The following is a 22,632-nucleotide window of genomic DNA, read 5'->3' as shown; positions in this document are numbered from 1 at the left end:
TGAGAAAGGGCCATAAACCACCAAAGACCCCCGGAGCATCTCCTGACTCAGTTCCACAGTGTAGCACCACACTGTGTAAAACCCCACTCCAGGGAAGGCAGTGGGGCATTCTCATGAGAGCTGGAATGAATAGAACCCATCCAACTCTCTGTGCCTCTGGCCCCCACTCCCAAAGGATCAAGGCTACAGACACTGAAATTGCAGGTCTCGTTGCTGGATCCACAAGTGGTGATCTCCTTCCTCTCCACTATCTGCTCTTGTCCTTTCCTTCTCTTTCCTTCTGTCTTCTCCTTAGATTTTTTCTTCTTGGTATTTCTATACTTTTATAGAAAAGAACTAAAATGGCTACAAGCATCCTTTCCACTGCAACCCAGTTGTTTTAAAATAAACCTGCCTCGTACAGACACTGGTCATTCAGCATCATGTCCACCTCAATCATCTATTAGAAGAACTAAGGTCATCCTGCCTCGGAGGTTGCTGGTAAAAAGAAGCCATGAACCTCTCATCATACCCCTGGGGTCTAGGAGCTCCTGGTTTTCCATTTCACTGCTTTTTTATACAATTTAATAATAACTACCTAATAACTGGCACTACTTTGCCTTTCATGTCAATGTAGGCACTGCCTATGTGTTGTCCAGAGCTGTGTACATGCTGGATGGAGAAGTGCTGTGAGTGATGTTGAAGGAGCTCTGCTGCTCATTGATCCAGCTCCCATGGGGTCTCTTCTGTAAGACAAACCTCCATTTCTTCAACCTGTAAAGGATCCTATTGGATCCTCCAGTCTTCTCTCAGTTGGGAGCTCAGAGATGCACAGATGAAGGACTATTGATAAGCTTTCCATGTCATGGAGACAACAAGAGCACAAGTCCCTGGTGCTACTGGGCACTGCCCAGGGTCTGTGCTGGGATCTGGTTCCCTGTGCTCAGGTGTCCAGAGCCACTGCAGATGCCCTTGGGGAACCTGCCTGGCCTCTGGCTGATGGCCCAGATGGGTTTGGTGTTCCCCAGGATTTTGCAGCAGATCAGCCCCACCGGGGCTCTCACACACCTCAGGGCACCTCAAGGGCCCAGGGTGCATCTGTTTATGGAGCTGAGCCAGCCCTGGATCTCTGGTGGCTGGGATCAGAGCTGGGACACCCAGCACACCTGGAGACATCTGCATGTTGCTGCCTGACTTTGCACCTCAACCCCATCCACTGTTTCAGTGCAACCCCCAAAGTGGTTGGTCCAGGGTGAGAGATGAGACACTGTAGGATGGTGAACAACAGCTGCTGAGCTGAGAAGTTCAGGCTCAAGCTGGTACCTCTGGAAGTGACACAACTTGTGGGAGCTGTTTGCAGCCTGATCCACTTGGTTCATGCCCATTCCTAGCAGAAGTAACTGCAGTCTGATGGGGGAGACACTATTGTAGGTGTTATGGCATCTTCTAAGTGGATTTGAACACCCCTCCTTCTGCAAGGATGCTCTGGGTGCTGTGATATCACCAGTGGTGGAAATTTCAGCAAGAAGCAACTTGTGGTTTATGTGTAAGATGACCCTGCAATCCAGCACTGGAGCAAATAATTTTTATTATGAACTACTCAGGAACTACATGAACTGGCACACACGGATCTTTTGATTGATATATCTAATGCATTGATTATATTGAATACACTGAATACATGTCACAAAATCCTTTAGCCATAAATCTGCAGAAAAGGTTCAGAAGCACAGCAGAGAATGAAGTTATCCAAGCAGTGTATCACAGACAGAAATTTATCTCTGACCAGCCAAAGCTTCCTGTAGATCTGATGCCTGAGCCTGCCTATCTCAGACCTCAGCTCCTGCTTCTACAAGGTGCAGGTTTCAAAAGCAAGCAAACAAAATCTGGTTCCCAGCATCACAGAATCACTTCATTGTTGAGGTTTGGAGGGACCTCTCAAGATCTCCTAGTCCAGACCCCTGCTCAAGGAGGCTCAGCTAGGGTAGGTTGTCCAGGATCATGTCCACTTGGGGCTTGAGCATCTTCAGCAATGGAGACTCCACAACACCTGTGGGCAACCTGAGCCACCCTCATCCCACAGCCTTCCTAAGGAGGTGAGGGACAAGTCAGCAGCACACTCTGAGGGACAGCTAATGAGGAGGGGAAGGAACTAAGACCTGTCTGTGGGCAGGGAGCAAAAGGGAAACAAGGCAAAGCCCTTCTGGTCTCACTGAGAAGCTCTGATTTCCTTGTCCATGGGCTCTTCTCCAGCTGTTCCCTCCAGACTGCCAGGGCAAGGACTCACCCCTAAGAGCTCTCTGTCAGCATGGGCAGCAAAGCAAACCAGCTGGAGGCTCTGCCCACCTCCTTCTCCCTTTTATCAGAGCAGGAGGAGGAGTTGCCCTGAGGGACAGAGCTGGAAACCCACCAGGATGGACACTGCACAAGACATTTGTCCCCCTCTCCTCTGCTCTCATGAGACCCCACCTGCAGTGCTGCCTCCAGCCCTGGGCCCACAACATGAGAAGGACACAAACCAGTTGGGGTGGAGTCCAGAGGAGGCCACAAAGGTACTCTGAGAGCTGGATCACCTCTGCTCTGGAGACAGGCTGAGAAAGTTAGGGTTGTTCAGCCTGGTGAAGGCTTCAAGGAGAATTTAGGTCCCCTACCAGTACCTGAAGGGTTTTCATGAGAGTTGGAGAGGGACTTTGAACAAGGCCATGGAGTGTCAGAAGGGGAAATGGTTTCACATTGGCAGAAGGCAGCATTAGATGAGAAGTTGTGAAGAATTTCTTAACTTTAAGGATGGTGAGGGACTGACAAAGTTGCTTGGAGAAGGTGTGACTACCTCCTCCCTGGTAGTGTTCAAGGCCAGGTTGGAGGTGGCTCTGAGCAACCTGGTCTAGTGGGAAGTGTCCCTGCCCATGTCAGGGGAGTTGGAACTGAATGATCCTTGAGGTCCCTTCCAATCCAAACCATTTTGTGATTCTGTGATTCCTTGACATGCAGTAAAAGCTCCTTAGCCTTTTACAGCCAGGATGTGAGGCTTAAGTACGCGGACAGGCACTGTGGAACAGAGAAACTTTTCCCTTTCCATACAAGTTGGTCAACTGGTCCTCCAGCTTCCCCAGCGTGAGGAGTGTGATGTTCTTCGCCTTGTTTTCGACAATGGCCGCCCAAGCCTTTGTCTTGTTGGAGGTCATCCTGCAGCAGGCACTGGACCAGATGTGACTGGGTACATTAACCCTCCCATTGGCGATAGAAGTGTTCCCAGGCACAACACCCACGATGACGTAGGTGGTGTTGCTGATACACCCCTTGCTTTCGTTGGCCATCGTATTCTGCTCATAGTCGTTCCAGGCACCACCATTGAGGTTGCTGTTCTGGGGCACTATGTTGGTGAGGGTGAAGGTAGCATACTTACTGCTATTGCTGTTGTGATGGCTATTGGGGTTCAAATGGCCCCGGTTCAAACCTGTCAGGTTCTTGTAGTCTGCATTGACAGCCTGATTCTGGCCAATTTGCTGTGAGGTGATGTTGTAGTTTTTGCTGAGGGTCTTCTCTGTTTCCATCTCTTTGGGCAAATTGTTCCGTATCAGCTTGACAGGTAAGGAAGAGGAAAAGGTGTTAGTATTGGGGATGGGAGTAATGGAGCAGGTTTCCCTGAAGAAGAAGTCTCTGAGTGTCAAGACCCCATTTTTTGTCTCATAGACAATCTCAGTCTATGAGAATGTATGAATCCAAGAAAAAATCCTGTAGCTGCCACTCCCCAATGAACACTAAAGCTTTAAAAAAAGACTCTCCGTATCTGACTGTTCTCATTTAGACTTGTGACCTTTGTTATCCAGCCTGCAACCTGTGCTAGGAATGTGGCTGGATACATGAGACAATCAGAATTTTCCACTCCTAGGTTTGAAGTTGACTCTGGTAAGACATCCTCCCTGCCACATCTGCTTCCTTTTCCACCTCTCTCCACACCCCACATCTGCCCACGGCTCTCCCCAGATTCTCCCACCCCCAGTCTGTCATTCTCTGATTCCATCTGTGGCTGCTACAGGTGTACCACACTCCTGGAACACCAGAGTTTGTCTCCTATAACCCCATATACAGGGAGATGTGTTGAGAAACCAGTCCTAGAGGTGAGGTTTCCCAGGGGGGCTACAGGTCACTGCAAGGATGAAGCTTTTTCTGTTCAATAATCAAAAGGACCTCAATGCAAATGGGATTTGCTACTACATTCCTAATAACGTCTCAGAGCTGATCTGGGCTAGGGAGCATCTTCTGCAACCTCACTGCAAAGAAGTTAGAAATGATCAGCCTCTCCAAGGAGCTCATAATCCCCAGAGTCCTGAGGAACCTTGACATCAGGGTTTAGTGATGTAGCAAGAACTAATAGTATTTGCAACCTAATGTACCACAGAAACTCCATAGAGCAGAACCAAGTGATTTAAAGGGACTAACCAAACAAAGTAAAGAAACAGTGAAGAAGGGAACTGAGGCAGCCAGCCAAGCAACACCAGCTTACTCTGTAACCAGGTCTATTGTCTTAAGGCAGTCACTTAGAACTTCAGGGACTCCAGACAGAGTTGACCACCAGAGATCCCCAATGAAGCCCCTCAGAGACCTTACAAGGACATGTATATATGCTAATAAGTGTTGGGAGATATGAATATGTAACAGGAATGTGGGGAACAAAAAATGAATAATCACGTGTAATGTAATGCTGACATCTCAGCTGTAGTGAAGATACCTCTGTGTGCACTTGGGCAAACCAATTCCCAGGGTTCCAGCATGCTGTGACCATGCAGGGTGTCATAATAAGGAATGTCTGCTTGCTAAAACTCACAAATGGAATCTCAGAGGTTTCTATTGAGAGCCGATTTTAGGCAACAAACTCAATAATGCAAAAGGACCTCTGGAGAAAGTTACCAGAATCAAAGCATTTACAGGTGGCCTGGCTCCATGGTTCAGAAGGAAATGACCAGGTTGGATGGGGCTCTGAGTAAGCGGCTCTAATGGAAGATGCCCTTGTCCATGGCAGGGAACTTGGAATGAGATGATCTTTAAGGTTCCTTCCAACAAAACCCCTCTATGATTCTATGATTCTACAAAAAGGAAGAAGCTTTTATCCCTGCCCTACATATGGAGACTGCAGTGGTCCAATACCACATTACTTGCTGAAATTCCTGTGAGTAATAAGTGCAAAAGATTTTTTTTCATGACTCCAACACATTTATTTTCCTCTTTAGCGGAAGACATTTAGCCTTCCTCTAGAACAAGGCATATGGTTTTCTTCTGTCTCTCATTAACACCTAAATTACATCCTGCTGCTCTGTCCTTAGCAATGACCTGAACTTCCTCACCTTATGTTCCATAATTCCCTTGGTCTTTTTCACTGGAGGTCTGAAGGACATTTGGGAGAGCTCTGTTGTTTGTGGAGATCTGAGTGTCTGGTGGATCCTTCTGAACCAAGCCTGAGGCAACAGTGCTCAGGGGCAACTGGCCATGGCTGGAGATCACCCCCTTCTGACTGGACTGACACTGATGCTCCTCACTTTTCACTGCCTGAAATATCACTCAATACATTCCCCAGGGTTCACCAAACCCTCTCCCCACTCAGTGCCTGTGCCAAGGCTTTTTCCCTGGGTCATCTCACCCAGTTCTGAGTTTCTCCTCACTTCTCTCACATCACTTACAAAGCCTATTTGACTCTTAATTGGGAGCAATTAAGCTCTGCCAAGGATGCAAAACAGCTCAGGGTAAAGTGGAGATCAGAATCCAACAGGACTGTTGGTCCCCCAAATTTAGCTGCTGTTGGATGCCTTTTCCCCATCACTTGGTCTCCCACCATAGCAGGGCAGAGCAAGGGGGGGTTGTTTGACTTTGGAATGGAATGGAATTTGCCTTGATGTTGCTCTCAGGTCAATGCAGAAAACTGGGCACCTTTAGGATATGACTCATCTCCTCCTCCTGCTGATGTCTCAGACACATCAGAGGAATCATGTGGTGCAGGTGTTTGAAATAAGATGACATGAATGCCATCCAGTGGATCCATTTGCATGTGTGAGTATGGGGGTGGGTGCAAATAGAGATGTTTGGTTAAACACTGCAGTTCATCTTTTAGTGACTGCTGAGTGAAATGCTGTAAGAGAGGACACTCACCTGGGGCTCAACCATCCACTCGTCACGCCTCGTGCCAGGTCCAGGCTGGTAGATGTAAGCAGAGTACACGGGAATACGCCTGTTTATGTCATACAGGGTGGCATAGTAATAACTGTTGTTGTAGCGCTGGCAGATCCAGGCTGGGTTCTGCGGCAGCAGAGCATTATTTGGGGGGGTATTCTCGTAGAAATACTGAGGACAACTCGCAAAGGGATTCACCACCTCGCTGTGTCCCAGCCAGAGGCAGCTCGCCCAGACCTGCAGCAGCAGCAGCCACAGCATCATAGGAGGATTTCAGGTGAAGGGCTCTTGCTCCCCTGGAAGGCAAATGCAGAGGGACACTCAGCTTGGAGAGAGCTGACCATGGCCTGCAGTCATTTCTGTGCTGGTGGGACACAGCTGGCAGAGGAGGGAGCTGCTCATTCATTCACAACTAAACTGGGCTCATTTCCCTCCACTTCCAGAAGTCCAGGAATACTGTAACAATGTGTTGATTGTTATAACCAGAAATAAGCAGAAGAAGTCATGAACATTTCATCCCACCTCTGGGGTCTACAAGCTCATGGTTTACATTTCATTGATGTTTATAAAAGCGCCTAATAACTGGCACTGCTCTGCTTTCATGTCAGTTTAGGCAGTGCCTACATGTTGTCCGGACCTGTGCACTTCCTGGATAGAGAAGTGCTGTGAGTGATATTGAATGAGCTCTGCTGCTCATTGATCCAGCTCCCATGGGGTCTGTTCTGTAAGACAAACCTCCATTTCTTCAACCTCTAGAAAATCCTATTTGATCCTCCAGTCTTCTCCCAACTGGGAGCTCAAAGATACACAGATTAAGTACTTCTGATAAGTTTTCCATGTCATGCATGAAAAGAAGCAAGACTAGCAGCACTTTCTAGGGAAACTGAACCAAAGTCCAGATCTAGACTCTCCATGTGGATGTTCTCCTGATTTCCACCTCAGTTTTCTTTCTATCAGATGCTAAAGGCAGCAGTCCAACCTCATTCTCAAAGCAGGGCAAGCTGGGAGGTAGCTGAGCAACTTCAGGGAAATTGAAAGACCTTCTGGGCCTGCTGCAGGCTGCATGCCCAGGTCTTGCAGCAGGATACTCTACCCTCACAATGTGGTCAAACAACTCAAGCAATGCCTGGTTTTACAAGCTGTTAGGGTGGGCTGAGAGGGGGCATCGTGCTGGTTTTGGTCTTCGATTATGCTAAAACCAGTCTGACACATCACCCCCAAATTAACATCCTGATAGTCAGGCAGAGATTTGGCAGATAAGCTGCTAAACTGACCTGGAGACATATGACTGACTGGCAGTCACTCAGTTTAGAAGCCCAGTCCACTTTCATGCCATCAGATTCTTCTAACATCCTCTTCTTGGAGTGTGTGGAGATTCTCCTTTGAAGTGGAGATTCCCCTTCGAGGTTACTCCTTGAGGTTAAGAGATAGAGATCTGCCCACAAGTGTTGGTATGGTGAGTTACACCAATCCCTAATTAATGATTGTTTCTTCTTGCTATCTTTAATTATAATTGCTTTGATATAATGCACTATCCTATCCTATCCTAACCACTTCTGGTAGTTTTAGCTTTTATATTGTGTAGTAAATAGTTCTGATTAAGATCCTTTGTCTGATCATTTGTCATAATAAAGAATGCATTTTATGTAAATATACCTGGTTTGACATCTTGAACCCTGTGGGACAAAGTCATACTGAAAACCATTGACAAAGTCTGTGACTAACATTGGATCCAGCCGCATCCAGACTCCACTCACAGAAGGAGTTTAGAAATTAAGGGGTCCTCTCTGCACCTCATAGCACAGTGAGAGGACTTCTCTAATAAACTTTCTCTGAAGTCCCACTGTCGCTCATGACACATCTCCCCTTGAGAAGGGACACCTCTCAAAGTTACTCCTCAATGCTGAGAGATTCCTTCTTGTGTCAGATCCTCAGTAAGTGGACTGGGAATAAGCACACTGAAACTTTCAAATCTTTCTTTTGGGGAGCAAATGCACTTTCCCTGCAAGCTTGGAGAACAGCCCCTTCCTCCTCCTCCTCCGGGCTCTGCTCACCTTTACAGGCAGCAGGTCACTCATCTGCACCAAAGGGAAAACTTTACCTGGAGAAAAGCAGCAGCAGCAAGATGATGCACTGCTCCAGTTGACTGCTGGTCTTGTTGGCAGCAAGGGAATTCAAAGGCTAGCAGGTTTGACTGGAAAGTGTCTCAAACCCCGCCGTTATTCCCAAGGGAAATGGAAGGCCCAAGATACTGATACAACTCTGCAGCCTGGATTTGTGAAATTTCCTTTTCTTTCCACCATGCAGTGAATTTCTACAACATTTTCTGATCCCGGGAGTTGTACATCTAAGTCTTTCTACAGCCCAAAGCCACAAAAAATACACCACGTACCTCAGACAGGCAAGAAGAAGACACACTCCCAGAGTCCTGGTTCAGACTCCTAGATGAGATCCCAGCAGCTCGTCTCTTCCACAAGGAGAGATGGATCCCGTTGGATACACCAGCCCGCTTCTTTGGAAAGCCACACCGCTGGAAGAGCCACGCTTCAATATATACAGGCTTTGTTTGCTACTGGACATTAATTATGCTGAGGGTAATTAGCAGTCACATTATTATGATTTCCTGTTTATCTGTTGTCTCACTCCATATGGAAATGAGATTATTGATTGCGAGCGGAAATATGTCAGACCAGACTCCAGAGGAAGGGCCTCGTTGCTCATGAGGAAGAGCAGCCCTTGTGATCAGGGGCTGTGCCTTGGGTCATCTCTGCTGGACTTGGCATCCCCTGGGGGTCTGTGGATGTGACATGGCAGGAAGGGTCAGCTGTCTGCCATGGGCAACACTGATCTACCCTTCACCTCTGAATGTGTCAACTCTATTCATTCAGTGCTCACTGCCTCCAGCCAGGAGAGAGGTGACAATGCTGCATGGTAGGAGGTGGCAGATCCTGCTGATACACAGACATCAACTCCTATTAAGAGACTCAAACTGTGATTTAAGAGAAAGCACTTGGAAATGCTGAAATTGACAGGAGAGCCCTTGTTCCCATTAAGTGTAATCCTAAAATCATAGAACAACCTGAGCTGGGAGCAACCCACAAGGATCCTCGAGTCACTCTTGTCCCTACATGGGAAAATCCAACAATCCCACCACGTGCCTGAGAGTGTTGTCTAAATGCTCCCTGAACTCTGACAGGCTTGCTGCTGTCACCACTTCCCGGGGGAGACTGTTCCAGTGCTCAACCACTCTCTGGGTGAGGAATCTTTTCCTAATAGCCAACATAAACTTCCCAGTTTCAGGTCATTCCCTTGGGTCCTGTCACTGGTCACAAGACAGAAGAGATCAGTGCCTGCCCCTCCACTGCCCCTCATGAGGAAGCTGCAGACCACAGTGAGGTTGAGGTTTTCTCTCAGTCTCCTCTTCCCCAGGCTGAACAAGCCAAGAGACCTCATACAGCTTCCCCTCTACACCCTTCACCATCTTTGTGACAAGGTGTTCTGTCATTTTGTGGGTTTGGGACTTTCTTGCCACTCCTGAAAAATCCAGAAGACTGAGTAAACAGATTCCTGAATCTTGGGCAATGCTCACCCTCAGTGATTCCTGAACAGACTTGACATAAAGGCTTTTGGGATGGTGATAACACCACTGGGTGTGAAGTGCTAAAATGCCACTGAGATGATCTTAGGAGTTCATTGGAAAACTTAGTAAGTTTAAGTCAGGATCTGTGCCGGACAGAGCAGGAGCAAACAGTCTGTGCTCCCCAACTGCAGGATGATGGTTTGTCTTACAGTGGATGAGGACATGAGCCAACCACTTCAGCTGAGTACGTACAGTGGGAAGTCAGTGGGAAACCCTTTGCATTTTGAATGCCCAAGACATGGTAATGTTTCCCAGGGACATTTCAAGGATGTAAATGTTAGAGACAGTGGATACACCTAAACACAACAAAACCTATTACCTAAAATTCACATCTGGAATAAAGCTGAGCACCAGGGGAATAGACAGATGACTCACAGACACTGAGGCCCACTGCTGCATCACCATGTGTGGGTGAAGAAAGCAACCAGGACTCAAAGCCTGGCCTGATCAGGAACATGCCCTAATTAAACTGCATGTGCAAGAAACTGGATTTTGGAGACAGACTAACACAGAAAACAGTTGTAGGAAGTCCGTCCTACCTCCCCCTATCTAAGGGACTTGAAGTCCCAGCAGCTCTGGTTTTGGCTGAGCAGGATTTGCCCTGTTAAGAGCTGGTTCTCACCACTCCCTGTGCAGTCAAGACAAGAGGAATACACATGTCCAGGGCACAGCTGCCACCTGCCACCAGGCAGATGAAGGCAATTACACTACAAAAGTGCTCATTTCTCTCTGATGACCATAAGGATTCCCAGAGGGACAAGCTCTGCTTGACACCTCTCAGATTACACGAGGTGAGTCCCACTCTGTGTTGACATCCCTACACCCAAGATGTCTGTATTCCATTACTTAGACAAAGGATACCATCAAAATACAAAAGCCATCCTTTTCCAATTCCCTTCCTCATAGGCAGGCCTCTGATGCAAACATCCTCTCCCCATTCATTGTCATGAGCTTGACCTGTCAATCCAGCAGGAATTTCAAGGGAATGTCCTAACCTGCTGCAGTCACAGCACCTTCCCTGTGTGGGAGGATGTTTTCCTGAGAGAACAATAGATAAATAATCAATGTAGCAAGAACAGACGGGAAGTGTGCACTTCATGCAATTCTGTCTTAATGATCTCACATCCAGGTGTTCGATGTGGTTGTAAAAGACAATAGGCGGTGAGGATCAGAGATTATTTCTCCTACTGCTTACATCTTACTCAATCCCCAAAGAGCTGCTGGTACCAAAGATCACCTGGCATGAAGATGAGCTCAGGCTAAACTAGTCATGGGCTAGATTCAAATTCTGGTTCCTGAGCAGTGCAGTCAAAAGCTCCTTGTGCAGGTGACTCGCTCAGTCAGACCTCCTGCTAGACCAAGGGCCAGCACATGGATGCAACTGAGCAAGTCCAAAGTTTATGCATCCTCTGGGCTGACTCTTCTCCTTGGGATCCAACCTTTCCCTGCAACTTTGTGTTCCTCACAGTGTTTTTTTCCACAGCAGGCATTGGAGTCAGGATTGCTTTAGTCAGGTCACCTGTGATGACAGTCCATGGCATTATAACATCAAAGGTAATAGGGGTCATTGGGGATGTGTATTCAGTGTTGTTCTCCTGCCCTGGCCTTGACTGCTGCCTCTAGGGATTTATTAACCATCTCCCACAGTCTGTCCGGAGAATAGGAGAGGACAATTTTTCCCAGCCTTTCACCCCCTTCTCTTCCTTCAGGTCTGCTACAGCAGCTTTTGAGAACAATGAATTCCCTCTGCCTGTTAAGGACGGCATATTCTTATTGCTAATTCTACTATGTCTCCTCTGTACAGTTTACATCATGTTTAGAGACAGGACAAAGATTTCTTGGCAAGTTGTCCAGAGATCTGCCCTAGGGATGAATAACCCTGAGTGGCAGGGAATGTGGGAGAAAATGGGCCAGCTTTTGAAGGAGTATTCTGCTCCTGTGGTTTTGAAGTTCACCCTTGAACAGGTGCAGGACCCTGATAAAGTAGTAAAATATTTGAAAGAAAACTACTGTGGCCATTCCAGAGAGATGCAAAATTATGCAAAGTGCTGGGCCCTGGCTGCTGCCTACTGGACACTGCCCCTTGGGGTACAGCACCTTCAGGGGGAGGGGAAGGAAAACAGACCCACAGACATCCCCAAGGCAGGTTGCAGAGCTGGAAGCCTTCCAGCTGCCTTTAGATATCGCTGAATGAGAGAAATGGCCAACACTCAATCCCTGCACTGACTCGTGAAGGGGTGGTAGCAAATGGTCTCCCGAGGTGGTTGAACTGATGGCAAAGGCCGGTCAGCAGTGCGGAGGGAAACCCATCTGGGTTGCTGAACTGTGGGAAGACATCACTGCCCAGGAAGAGATGTTGCCTGTGAAAGTATGTCATGGAGATGCACATGTACCGAGGAGTCGTGCTACAGAACAACACTGCAACACCTGAGGCTCTACCAATTGAGCTGGCCCTGCCCAATCAGAACCCTTATGTACTGGAGACAAAGTCCCCGTGGTGCTTATGAGAAATGCATTAGGAAGGACAGTTTGGAGTAGTCCTGCCTCAGGCAAAGGCAAACCCACTCGTGGGATTGTTTTTCTCAAGGACCTGAGTGCACTTGGGGAAAGTGGGGGAAACACGATCCATACCTCAGGGGGATTTGATTTTGGGTGAGAACCATCTGTAAGGGTGGATTGCATATCTAATACTGGTTGCTGAATGAAACTGCCACTGTAACCAGGAAATACCATGGACAATGAGTATGGACTGATCCGGTTGCACCAGTCATGAACTAAAGGAACTCAACACACATCTTGGGGGAGGGTCAGTGACACCTGAAGTAACACCTGTGCTTGTGTCTAGTCATATGTATACAGATGTATATGTATAGAGTTGAAAGGTATGACATTTGGGCATGATGTGGATGGTCTAGAATAAGGGGCGGATAATATCCTAGGTATAGTAGGGGCGGAGATTGTAGAGATGTTTATTCCACACAACCCATTATCCACACAACCCATTATCCACACAACCCACGTTATCATTGTGGGGAGGAAGTTTTTGTTTGTCAGGGAACTCAAAGGCATTGGAAGCAGAATGGTTTTCTTCTTCCCTTCTTCAAGCAGGGGTGGACTGGCCCCTTTTAAAAAACCACAGGCAGAAGCAGAAAGGGGCCATTCTTTACCCTGGCTCCCAGGAGAGGGAGCCACTGCTGCCCATGACTGCAGGTTGGAGCTGCTCCACAAGTCCCAGCCACTGGTGGAGCTGCTCCACAAGTCCCAGCCACTGTTGGAGCTGCTCCTCAAGTCCCAGCCACTGGTGGAGCTGCTCCACAAGTCCCAGTCACTGTTGGAGCTGCCCCAAATCCAAAAACAATCCCAACCACTAATGTCAGGACCTGGAACCAGCCTCTCGGCATCAAAACTCCTTTTGGATGAAATAGTTTCCCAGGTTTTGCGTTGTCCCTGTTTCTCCATTGTTTACCTGGTTGAGGAGGGAGGGTTTGCCACTTGGCTTCTTTGCTCTCCCAGGCCACGTGGGGAATCCAAGTCAGGTGTTCCCAACAGGAAGCAGTTCCTGTTCGGTCCTGGTGGATTCCCCTCTTTGTGGGGCAACCATTTCCTCTCTGTTATTGTGTTCTATTGCGAGGCTTTTTTGTTTTTCTCAGTAAAACTCTGATTCCCACTTCTGGTCTCTCCTAGTGTTCCTGCTGCTGCCACAAGGGGACAAGGGAAGGGAAGGGCATCCGGTGGGGAGAGACACAGAACAGGTTGTCATCCCAGAGTTCTCCCTATCCTCTTCACTTCCCCAAGGCACAAGATAGCAGACGGTAGTCTCAGTCGGACACAGAGCAACTGCAGTTTTCAAGATTAGACTGGGCTGCTTTATTCTTTTTCAGAAAGTAAGGAAAAAAAGTCAAAAGAACACAAGGAAACTTGACAGTATCTTTGACCAATCTAATTCTCTTCTGAAACTCAGCAGCTGAGGCTGGTTTTGTGCTGCAGGTTAAAAGGAGTACTAAAAAAGTACTATAAAAGTAGTAGAATATTTGAAAGAAAACTACTTTCGCCATTCCAGAGAGATGGAAAATTATGCAAAGTGCTGGGCCCTGGCTACTGCCTACTGGACACTGCTCCTTGGGGTACAGCACCTTCAGGGGGAAGGGAAGGAAAACAGACCCACGGACACCAACAAGGCAGGTTGCAGAGCTGGAAACCTTCCAGCTGCCTTTAGATATCGCTGAATGAGAGAAATGGCCAACACTCAATCCCTGCACTGACTCGTGAAGGGATGGTAGCAAATGGTCTCTCAAGGTGTTTGAACTGATGGCAAAGACCAATGAGCAGCACAGGGGGGAACCCATCTGGGTTGCTGAACTGTGGGAAGACATCACTGCCCAGGAAGAGATGTTGCCTGTGAAAGTACATCATGGAGATGCACATGGACTGAGGAGTTGGGCTACAGAACAACACTGCAACTCCCAAGGCTCTACCAATCAAACTGGCCTTGCCCAATCCGAACCCTTATGTACTGGAGACAAAGTCCCCGTGATGCTTATGAGAAATGCATTAGGAAGGACAGTTTGGAGTAGTCCTGCCTCAGGCAAAGGCAAACCCACTCGTGGGATTGTTTTTGCTCAAGGACCTGAGTGCACTTGGGGAAAGTGGGGGAAACACGATGCGTACCTCAGGGGGATTTGATTTTGGGTGAGAACCATCTGTAAGGGTGGATTGCATATCTAATACTGGTTGCTGAATGAAACTGCCACTGTAACCAGGAAATGCCATGGACAATGAGTATGGACTCATCCGGTTGCACCAGTCATGGAGTCTGCTTTGCCCGTGACGCTGATCGGTGAGTGATCTGTCCTGATACTTAGCTCATAATCCTTTGTTATATTTCTCTCCTCTTTCCTGTTGGAGAGGGGAGTGAGAAAGCGGCTTTAGAGGGTACCAGGCATCCAGCCAGGGTCAACCCACTTCAGCAAATCAGTTTTTGTGTGCAGTCTGTTCTGTCCGACCTTTCTGGAAAGGGGTTGGAGGGCTTAGGGGGTCTTGGGTGGTCTTGTTCTCCCCCAGCCATCCATGCTCACTTCTGGGCCTCATTCCTACACTTGGGCTGTACTGTGTTGTGCTTATCTCCAGGAACTCCAACAAGGATATATGTGCTGCCCTAGGTCCACATGGCCCCTTCTCCAGCCACATCTTGTTCTTTCTCGTGTTCTGTCATTACCAGCAATCCTTGGCAGACTCCACAGCCATGCAGCTATTGGGGTTTGAGCCATACACATTAGCCCCTTATCTTCTGATATTTTACAACCCCCAAGGACATTGGTTCAGGATGAGAGATGAGACGCTGTAGGACGGTGAACAACAGTTGCTGAGCTGAGAAGTTGAGGCTCAAGCTGGTACCTCTGGAAGTGACACAGCTTGTAGGAGCTGTTTGCAGCCTGATCCACTTGGTTCATGCACATTCCTGGGAGAAGTAACTGCAGTCTGATGGGGACACTTTAGTACGTGTGATGGCATCTTTACATTGGATTTGGACACCCCTTCTCCTGCAAGGATGCTCTGGGGACTGCGACATCACCAGTGGTAGAAATTTCAGCAAGAAGCAACTTGTGGTTTATATGTAAGATGACCCCACAATCCAGCACTGGAGCAAATAATTTTTATTATGAGCTACTCAGGAACTACATGATCTGGCACACACGGATCTTTTGATTGATACATTGAATACACTGAATACATTGATTATATTGGATACTCTGAATACATTTTATGAAATCCTTTAGCCATAAATCTGCAGAAAAGGTTCAGAAGCACAGCAGAGAATGAAGTTATCCAAGCGGTTTATCAGAGAAATTTATTTCTGACTGGTCAAAGCTTCCTGTAGATCTGATGCCTGAGCCTGCCTATCTCAGACCTCAGCTCCTGCTTCTACAAGGTGCAGGTTTCAAAAGCAAGCCAACAAAATCTGGTTCCCTGGATCACAGAATCACTGCATTGTTGAGATTTGGAGGGACCTCTCAAGATCTCCTAGTCCAGACCCCTGCTCAAGCAGGCTCAGCTAGAGCAGGTTGTCCAGGATCATGTCCACTTGGGGCTTGAGCATCTCCAGCAATGGAGACTCCACAACACCTGTGGGCAACCTGAGCCACCCTCATCCCACAACCTTCCTAAGGAGGTGAGGGACAAGTCAGCAGCACACTCTGAGGGACTAATGAGGAGAGGAAGGAACTAAGACCTGTCTGTGGGCAGGGAGCAAAAGGGAAACAGGGTAGAGCCCTTCTGGTCTCACTGAGAAGCTCTGATTTCCTTGTCCATGGGCTCTTCTCCACCTGTTCCCTCCAGACTGCCAGGGCAAGGACTCACCCCTAAGAGCTCCTGCCAGCATGGGCAGCAAAGCAAACCAGCTGGAGGCTCTGCCCACCTCCTTCTCCCTTTTTATCAGAGCAGGAGGAGGAGTTGCCCTGAGAGACAGAGCTGGAAACCCACCAGGATGGACACTGCACAGGACATTTGCTCCCCTCTCCTCTGCTCTCATGAGACCCCACCTGCAGTGCTGCCTCCAACCCTGGGCTCAAAACAAGAGAAGGACACCAACCAGTTGGGGTGGAGTCCAGAGGAGGCCACAAAGGTACTCTGAGAGCTGGATCACCTCTGCTCTGGAGACAGGCTGAGAGAGCTGTGGGTGTTCAGCTGGAGAAGGCTCTTAGGAGAATTTGGATCCCATTCTAGTACCTAAAGGGTCTCCAGGACAGTTGGAGAGGGACAAGGGCATGGAGTGTCAGGAGAAAGTGGAATGACTTTAAACTGGCAGACTACATGTCAGGGAGAAATCCTTCCCTGTGAGGGTGGTGAGGCCCTGGCACAGGTTTCCCAGAGCAGCTGTGTCTACCCCTTCCCTGGAAGCATTCAAGGCCAGGTTGGACGTGGCTCTGAGAAAACTGGTCTAGTGGAAGGTGTTCCTGCTATTTTGCAGGGGTGTTTGGAACTGGATGGCCTTTGAGGTCCATTCAAACTGAAAGCATTCTGTGATTCTGTGATCTGTGGGAAAAGCCTCCGAGCCTTTTACGCTCAGGATGTGAGGCTTACGTTTCGGGGACAGTCATCGTGGAAGAGAGAAACATTTTGCATTCTATACAGCTGGGCCAACCTCTTCTCCAGCTGCCCCAGAGAGATTTTCCAGATCCTGTTGTGCTTGTTGTTGGCAATGGCCCCCCAAGCACTCACAGTGTTGTTCTTGGTCTTGCAGCAGGCACCAGACCAGATGTGGCTGGGTACATTAACCCTCCCACCGGCAATGGAGGAGTTCCCAGGCACAGCCCCCACAATGACGTAGATTTTGTCAGTTTGACACTTCTTGGTTTTCAGGCGCATCGTTTGCTGCTCGTACTTTTTCCAGGCTTTTCGGTTGAGTTTTTCGTTCATGGGCACTATGTTGGTGAGGGTGAAGGTCGCATTCCTGCTGGCCAGGGTGTTGTGGTGGCCATTGGGGTTCAAATGGCCACGGTCCCAACCGCTGTTCTCATAGTCTGCGCTGACAGCCTGGCTTTGCATGATTTGCGCTCTGGTGATGTTGTATGCACGTTCAAGGGCCTGCACTGTGTACATGTCTTGGGGCAAACTGTCATTTATCAGCTTGACAGATAAGAAAGAGGAAAAGGTGTTAGTGTTGGGGATGGGAGTAATGGAGCAGGTTTCCCTCGAGAAGAAGTCTCTGAGTGTCAAGAACACATTTTTTCTCATCTCAGCCTATGTAAACATGAATCTGAGAGAAATCCTATAGCTTTCCCTCCTGGATGAACACAAGAGCTTTTAAGACAAAAGAAACTCAGAATGTGACTTCTCTCCTCTTGACTTGTGACCTTTGTGATCCAGCCTGAAGCCTGAGTTGGGAATGTAGCTGGATACATGAGATACTGAGCATTTTCCACTCCAGCTTTGAAAGGAGAAAGGTCTGTTGAGAAACCTTCCATGACACACCTGGTTCCCTTTCAACCTGTCTCCAAACCCACTTCTACCCCAGTTCCTCCCACCCCCAGTCTGTCATTCTCTGATTCCATCTGTGGCTGCTACAGGTGTACCACACTCCTGGAACACCAGGGTTTGCCTCCTGTAACCCCAGACACAGGGAGATGTGTGGAGAAACCAGTCCTAGAGGTGAGGTTTCCCGGGGGAGGCAACAGACCACTGCAAGGATGAAGCCTTTTTGTTCATTAATCAAAAAGACCTCGATGCAAATGGGATCTGCTACTGCAGTCCTAATAATGTGTCTCAGAGCTGATCTGAGCCAGGGAGCATCTTCTGCAGCCTCACTGCAAAGAAGTTAAAAATGATCAACTTCTTCAAGAGCTCATAATCCTGAAAGAGTCCTGAGGAACCCAAGTACTGAAAAAGGACCTCTGGAGAAAGTTACCAAAATCAAAGAGTTTGCAAGTGGCCTGGCTCTGTGGTCCAGGAGGAAAAGGGCCAGGTTGGATGGGGCTGTGAGCAACCAGGTCTAGTGGAATGTGGCCCTTCCCACGGCAAGGGGGTTGAATTGAGATGATCTTTGAAGTTCTTTCCAACACAAACCTCATAGTGATTCTATGATTCTACAGAATGAGAGAGGCTTTATCCCAGCTCTAAATGTGGAGACTGCAGTGGTGTAATATCATATTAGTTGTTTGAGTTCCAATGAGTACAGAGTGGAAATGTTGTTTTTTTTTTCAGAATTCCAACACCTTTCTGTTCATCTTTGGAAACACATATTTCTTCTCCCTCTGGAACAGGGCATGTGGCTTTCTGCTGTCACTCATGAACACCCAAATTGCCTCCTGCTGCTCTGTCCTTAGCAATGACCTGAACTTCCTCTCTTTCTGTTCCATAATTCCCTTGGTCTTTTTCACTGGAGGTCTGAAGGACATTTGGGAGAGCTCTGTTGTTTGTGGAGATCTGAGTGTCTGACGGATCCTTCTGAACCAAGCCTGAGGCAACAGTGCTCAGGGGCAACTGGTCATGGCTGGAGATCACCCCCTTCTGACTGGACTGACACTGATGCTCCTCACTTTTCACTGCCTGAAATATGAATAAATTCCCCAGTGTTCACCAAACCCTCTCACCACTCAGTGTCTGTGCCAAGGCTTTTTCCCTGGGTCATCTCACCCAATAATGAGTTTCTCCTCACTTCTCTCACATCACTTACAAAAACAAATTCAGTCTTAACTGTGAGAAATAAAGCTCTGTCAGGGTTGCAAAACAGCTCAGGGCAAAGTGGAGATCAGAATCCAGCAGGACTGTTGGTCCCCCAAATTTAGCTGCTGTTGGATGCCTTTTCCCCATCTCTGGGTCTCCCACCACAGCAGGGCACAGAGAGGGAGGTCATTTGAATTTGGAATGGAATGGAATGGAATTTGACTTATGTTGCTCTCAGGTCAATGCAGAAAACTGGGCACCTTTGGGATAGGACTCCTCCTCCTGCTGCTGTTTGAAGTGCATCAGAGGAATCATGGGGTGCAGGTGTTTGAAGTGAGATGAGGTGAATCCCACCCAGTGGATCCATTTGCATGTGTGTGTATGGGGGTGGGAGGAAATAGAGATGTTTGGTTAAATGCTGCAGTTCATCTTTTAGTGACTGCTGAGTGAAATGCTGTAAGAGAGGACACTCACCTGGGGCTCAATTGTCCATGTGTGGTTTGTGTGGAGCTTTCCAGGCTCGTATTTATAAGCAGAGTACATGGGAATACGCATCTGTCTGTCGTACAAGGTGGCAAAGAAACGCTGGTTGTTTAAGGTCTGGCAGATCCAGGCTGGGTTCTGTGGCGTCATTGCTGCATCTGGGGGGGTGTCACCATAGAAGAACTCAAGACAACTTACAAACAATGGCACCAGCTCGCTGTGTCCCAGCCAGAGGCAGCTCGCCCAGACCTGCAGCAGCAGCAGCCACAGCATCGTGGGAGGATTTCAGGTGAAGGGCTCTTGCGCCCCTGGAAGGCAAATGCAGAGGGACACTCAGCTTGGAGAGAGCTGACCATGGCCTGCAGTCATTTTTGTGCAGGTGGGACACAGCTGGCTGACAAGGGGACTATGAGGGAACAAGAAGAGGGTACTGTCTGACCTCCTGGATATGGAAAAGTGCCAGGGCAAACAGGCTGAAATCTAAAAGAGGGTTAAGGTGACTACAGGAGGCAGCAGTGGGAGAATTCATCTTATCTGAGGAGGGATCCAAACCCACCTCATGTCCACTCCGCCCTCACAGCAAAGTTATCTGACTCTGAGGGTCTGAGGCACAGCAGTGGGACAAGGTCACCTTGTCCAAACTCCCGGAGTTGGACTAGTTCCTGTACAGTAAAGGGCACTGTTGCAGGAATTTCTATTTCTTCAACAGAAACAAGTCCTCTTTTATTTGGCTCAGCATTGTCATGATTTTCAGCACTCAGTGAGATCATTGCTCTTGGAGACAACACTGAAAAGTCCCTCTGATGGTGGCAGCCAAGCAGGGAGCTTTGTCTTCTTTCTGATGCACCAGAGGCTTAAGGATAGCAGTGATATTTCCATTTTCAGTGCTATATACAATACTTAAAAGGCTATTTTAAAATCAACAGAGTGATTTTAAAATAATTAGCATTTTCAAGAAGGTAGGCAGGAGAGGCAGCTGGAAGGATTCATGGGACAGGAAGCTGCCACAGCCCACCTGACACTGCAAAAGGGTCTGGGCTGAGGACTCCAGAAGACTTGACAAGGCACCTTACACATTTGCTCTCTTCTGACCCTTTGTCCTGACCTTTGTCTCTTCATATCCAATCAGTTCAGGATATAGAGCTACACATACCCTTGCTCTCACCCAAGACATCTGGTCCTTTTTCTCTTTACCAGCCCTGGATCAGGAACGTGGGGACCAGTGAGGAGGAAACTCAAAATATGAGCCACAAGCTGTAGCTTTGTACAGTGCTCTGCAGAGCAGGACCATCTCTGCCCCAAATCAAGCACGGAAGTTCCTGAAGGTCCTTTTGCACCAACCCCTCCATGAGCTTAAAATATATCCCACTTACTCAATATCAGATAGAGAGAAACCAACTTACCGTGGGAAATATGGGCTCAGGACTCTGCTCCCAGCCCCAGAGTGGCAGAGGACTTTGAAATGTCTCTGCTGCAGTCTGAGACTGGCTGTTCATATATGATCTCCTGGAAGGAAGAGTTATAACATCTCCCACACAGGGTTTCAGATTAAGTTTGCCCAGGAGTGCAGCCATCACCTATGTTTGTCCTGAGGTTTTTTGCAAGGTCATGGGTGGAATTTTGGTCCTCCATAGGCTCAGCACCACACCTCACCCCTCCTGATTCTTAGTCAACATTATGGTGTGAATTTTACAGGTGACCTGGCTTGAATTTCTCTCCCAAATGGATCCTTCTGTGCCCTCCTTAATACAAAAAGTTAAAGAGCTGCACAATTCAGTGCATGCATAACCTCTCATTTCTCCATGGAAGGCAGATGGTGGAGCTCAGCAACTCCAGCCTATGCTTTGTCTGATCTCTTTATTCCAAAGCTAAGGAAATACTTGAAATACTGGAGTCAATGTTGAGAAAGGAGCAAGAGCTTACCTTGAAGCAGAGTCTCAGAACAGGCAGCTGAGCCGCTCCTTGCCTCTTCTCCCTGGAGAAACAGTTGGCTGATCCCTCAGGAGTCCCACTGCAATATATAACCAGTTGTAAATCTGATAAACAGGGAATTCCACAGAAAAGAGAAGTTTTCTGTTGTTACTCAGGGGAGATTTGTTCATCCTTGCACAGAAATTGGGTGACAGTTGCTATTTGCAATTTCTTCTGGTTATCTCCAAAGGTAGCTGATTGAAGCCACAGGTCAGGAGCAGTTAACTGGGTCTGGTGACATCCCTTTCCATTTCCTCATTCCCCAGGGGCCACAGCCACTGCTACTGCAGCACCCACACAGGTTTCTGTTCCTGGCAGAACATCTCTGGGGGCCTTTGACCAATCTGTCTTGGAGCACCCCCAGATGTTCACAGTCAGCTCTTCTGCAGCCTCTAAGTAGATAATTAATATGGCCAGCCTGCATTGCCAAGGCTTTGTAAGAGCCCGTATTCCTGCCACCAGCCTGAGAAAGAGATCTTGGGGACATGTTAGAGCCCCTTCCAGTTCTTTAAGGGTGTGCAAGGGAGTTGGAGAGAGACTTTGCACAAGGGCCGGGAGCTGATAGGTCAAGGTGGAATGGTTTTAAACTGAAGGAGTGTAGATTTAGTTTGGATATGAGGAAGAAACTTGTGCTGGTTTAAGTTAAACCAGCAGGGGAAAATGAACTCACTTCAAAAGAGAGATTATAAATCAGAATAACAATTGAATAAAATAATACAATAAGTACGATTATACAGACAAACAATTGGTTTTAACCCACAAAACCCAAATATATAACCCAGCACCCTGGGGCATGAACAGAGTGGTGTTCTTTGGGCCCCCTGAGTCCAAAGTAAAGGGAGAGGGGGAAAACCTGTTGGTGAGAGTGCTGTTGCAGTCTGTCAAAAGTGGTGGTTGCAGTCCAGTCGAGAGTGGGGGTCTGCAGTTTGGTTGAGAGCGGTGATCTGCAGTCTTCCTCTGGATCCCACGAGTGGTAAAAAAAGTTCCAAGACTCCAAGATTATATATTCTCCTGTTCAGGCAGGAATGCTCAGTACTTTCCTCAGGGCAGAGAGTTTCACAAAGGGTGTGAGGAACAGGGAGGCAACCTTCTGTATCAGAGGCCTCTTAACACCTACTTTGTAGCCTGAGGAGTCAGACTGCTCTGGGCAGAGGGTGTAAATAGTCTACTGAAAACAGTTTCTGGGAAATGGCATGGAAGGCTATAGAATACACAGTTTTGGGTTACACCCA

The 22,632-nt window shown here is 48.0% G+C and overlaps 2 protein-coding genes across 2 annotated transcripts; both read right to left on the bottom strand.

Moving 5' to 3' along the window:
• Positions 1 to 3,008: 3,008 nt before the first annotated feature.
• Positions 3,009 to 21,445, bottom strand: LOC120323675 (endonuclease domain-containing 1 protein-like). Its single transcript, XM_039383483.1, has 3 exons — positions 21,353 to 21,445; positions 6,124 to 6,440; positions 3,009 to 3,560 (listed from the first exon to the last, which is right to left on the bottom strand). Exons 2-3 carry the CDS (start codon positions 6,406 to 6,408, stop codon positions 3,009 to 3,011), a joined length of 837 nt encoding a protein of 278 aa, XP_039239417.1. The 5' UTR covers positions 6,409 to 6,440; positions 21,353 to 21,445.
• Positions 14,572 to 19,702, bottom strand: LOC113982121 (endonuclease domain-containing 1 protein-like). The gene is made up of 3 exons (XM_027710064.2): positions 19,421 to 19,702; positions 16,926 to 17,410; positions 14,572 to 14,680 (listed from the first exon to the last, which is right to left on the bottom strand). Exons 1-3 carry the CDS (start codon positions 19,700 to 19,702, stop codon positions 14,572 to 14,574), a joined length of 876 nt encoding a protein of 291 aa, XP_027565865.2.
• Positions 21,446 to 22,632: the final 1,187 nt, after the last annotated feature.

The sequence above is a fragment of the Pipra filicauda genome, unplaced genomic scaffold (genome assembly GCF_003945595.2).
Source record: "Pipra filicauda isolate LSUMZ 115617 unplaced genomic scaffold, ASM394559v2 scaffold311_size1313980_pilon, whole genome shotgun sequence".
Lineage (NCBI taxonomy): Eukaryota > Metazoa > Chordata > Aves > Passeriformes > Pipridae > Pipra > Pipra filicauda.
This window is presented reverse-complemented; position numbering and strand designations above follow the sequence as displayed.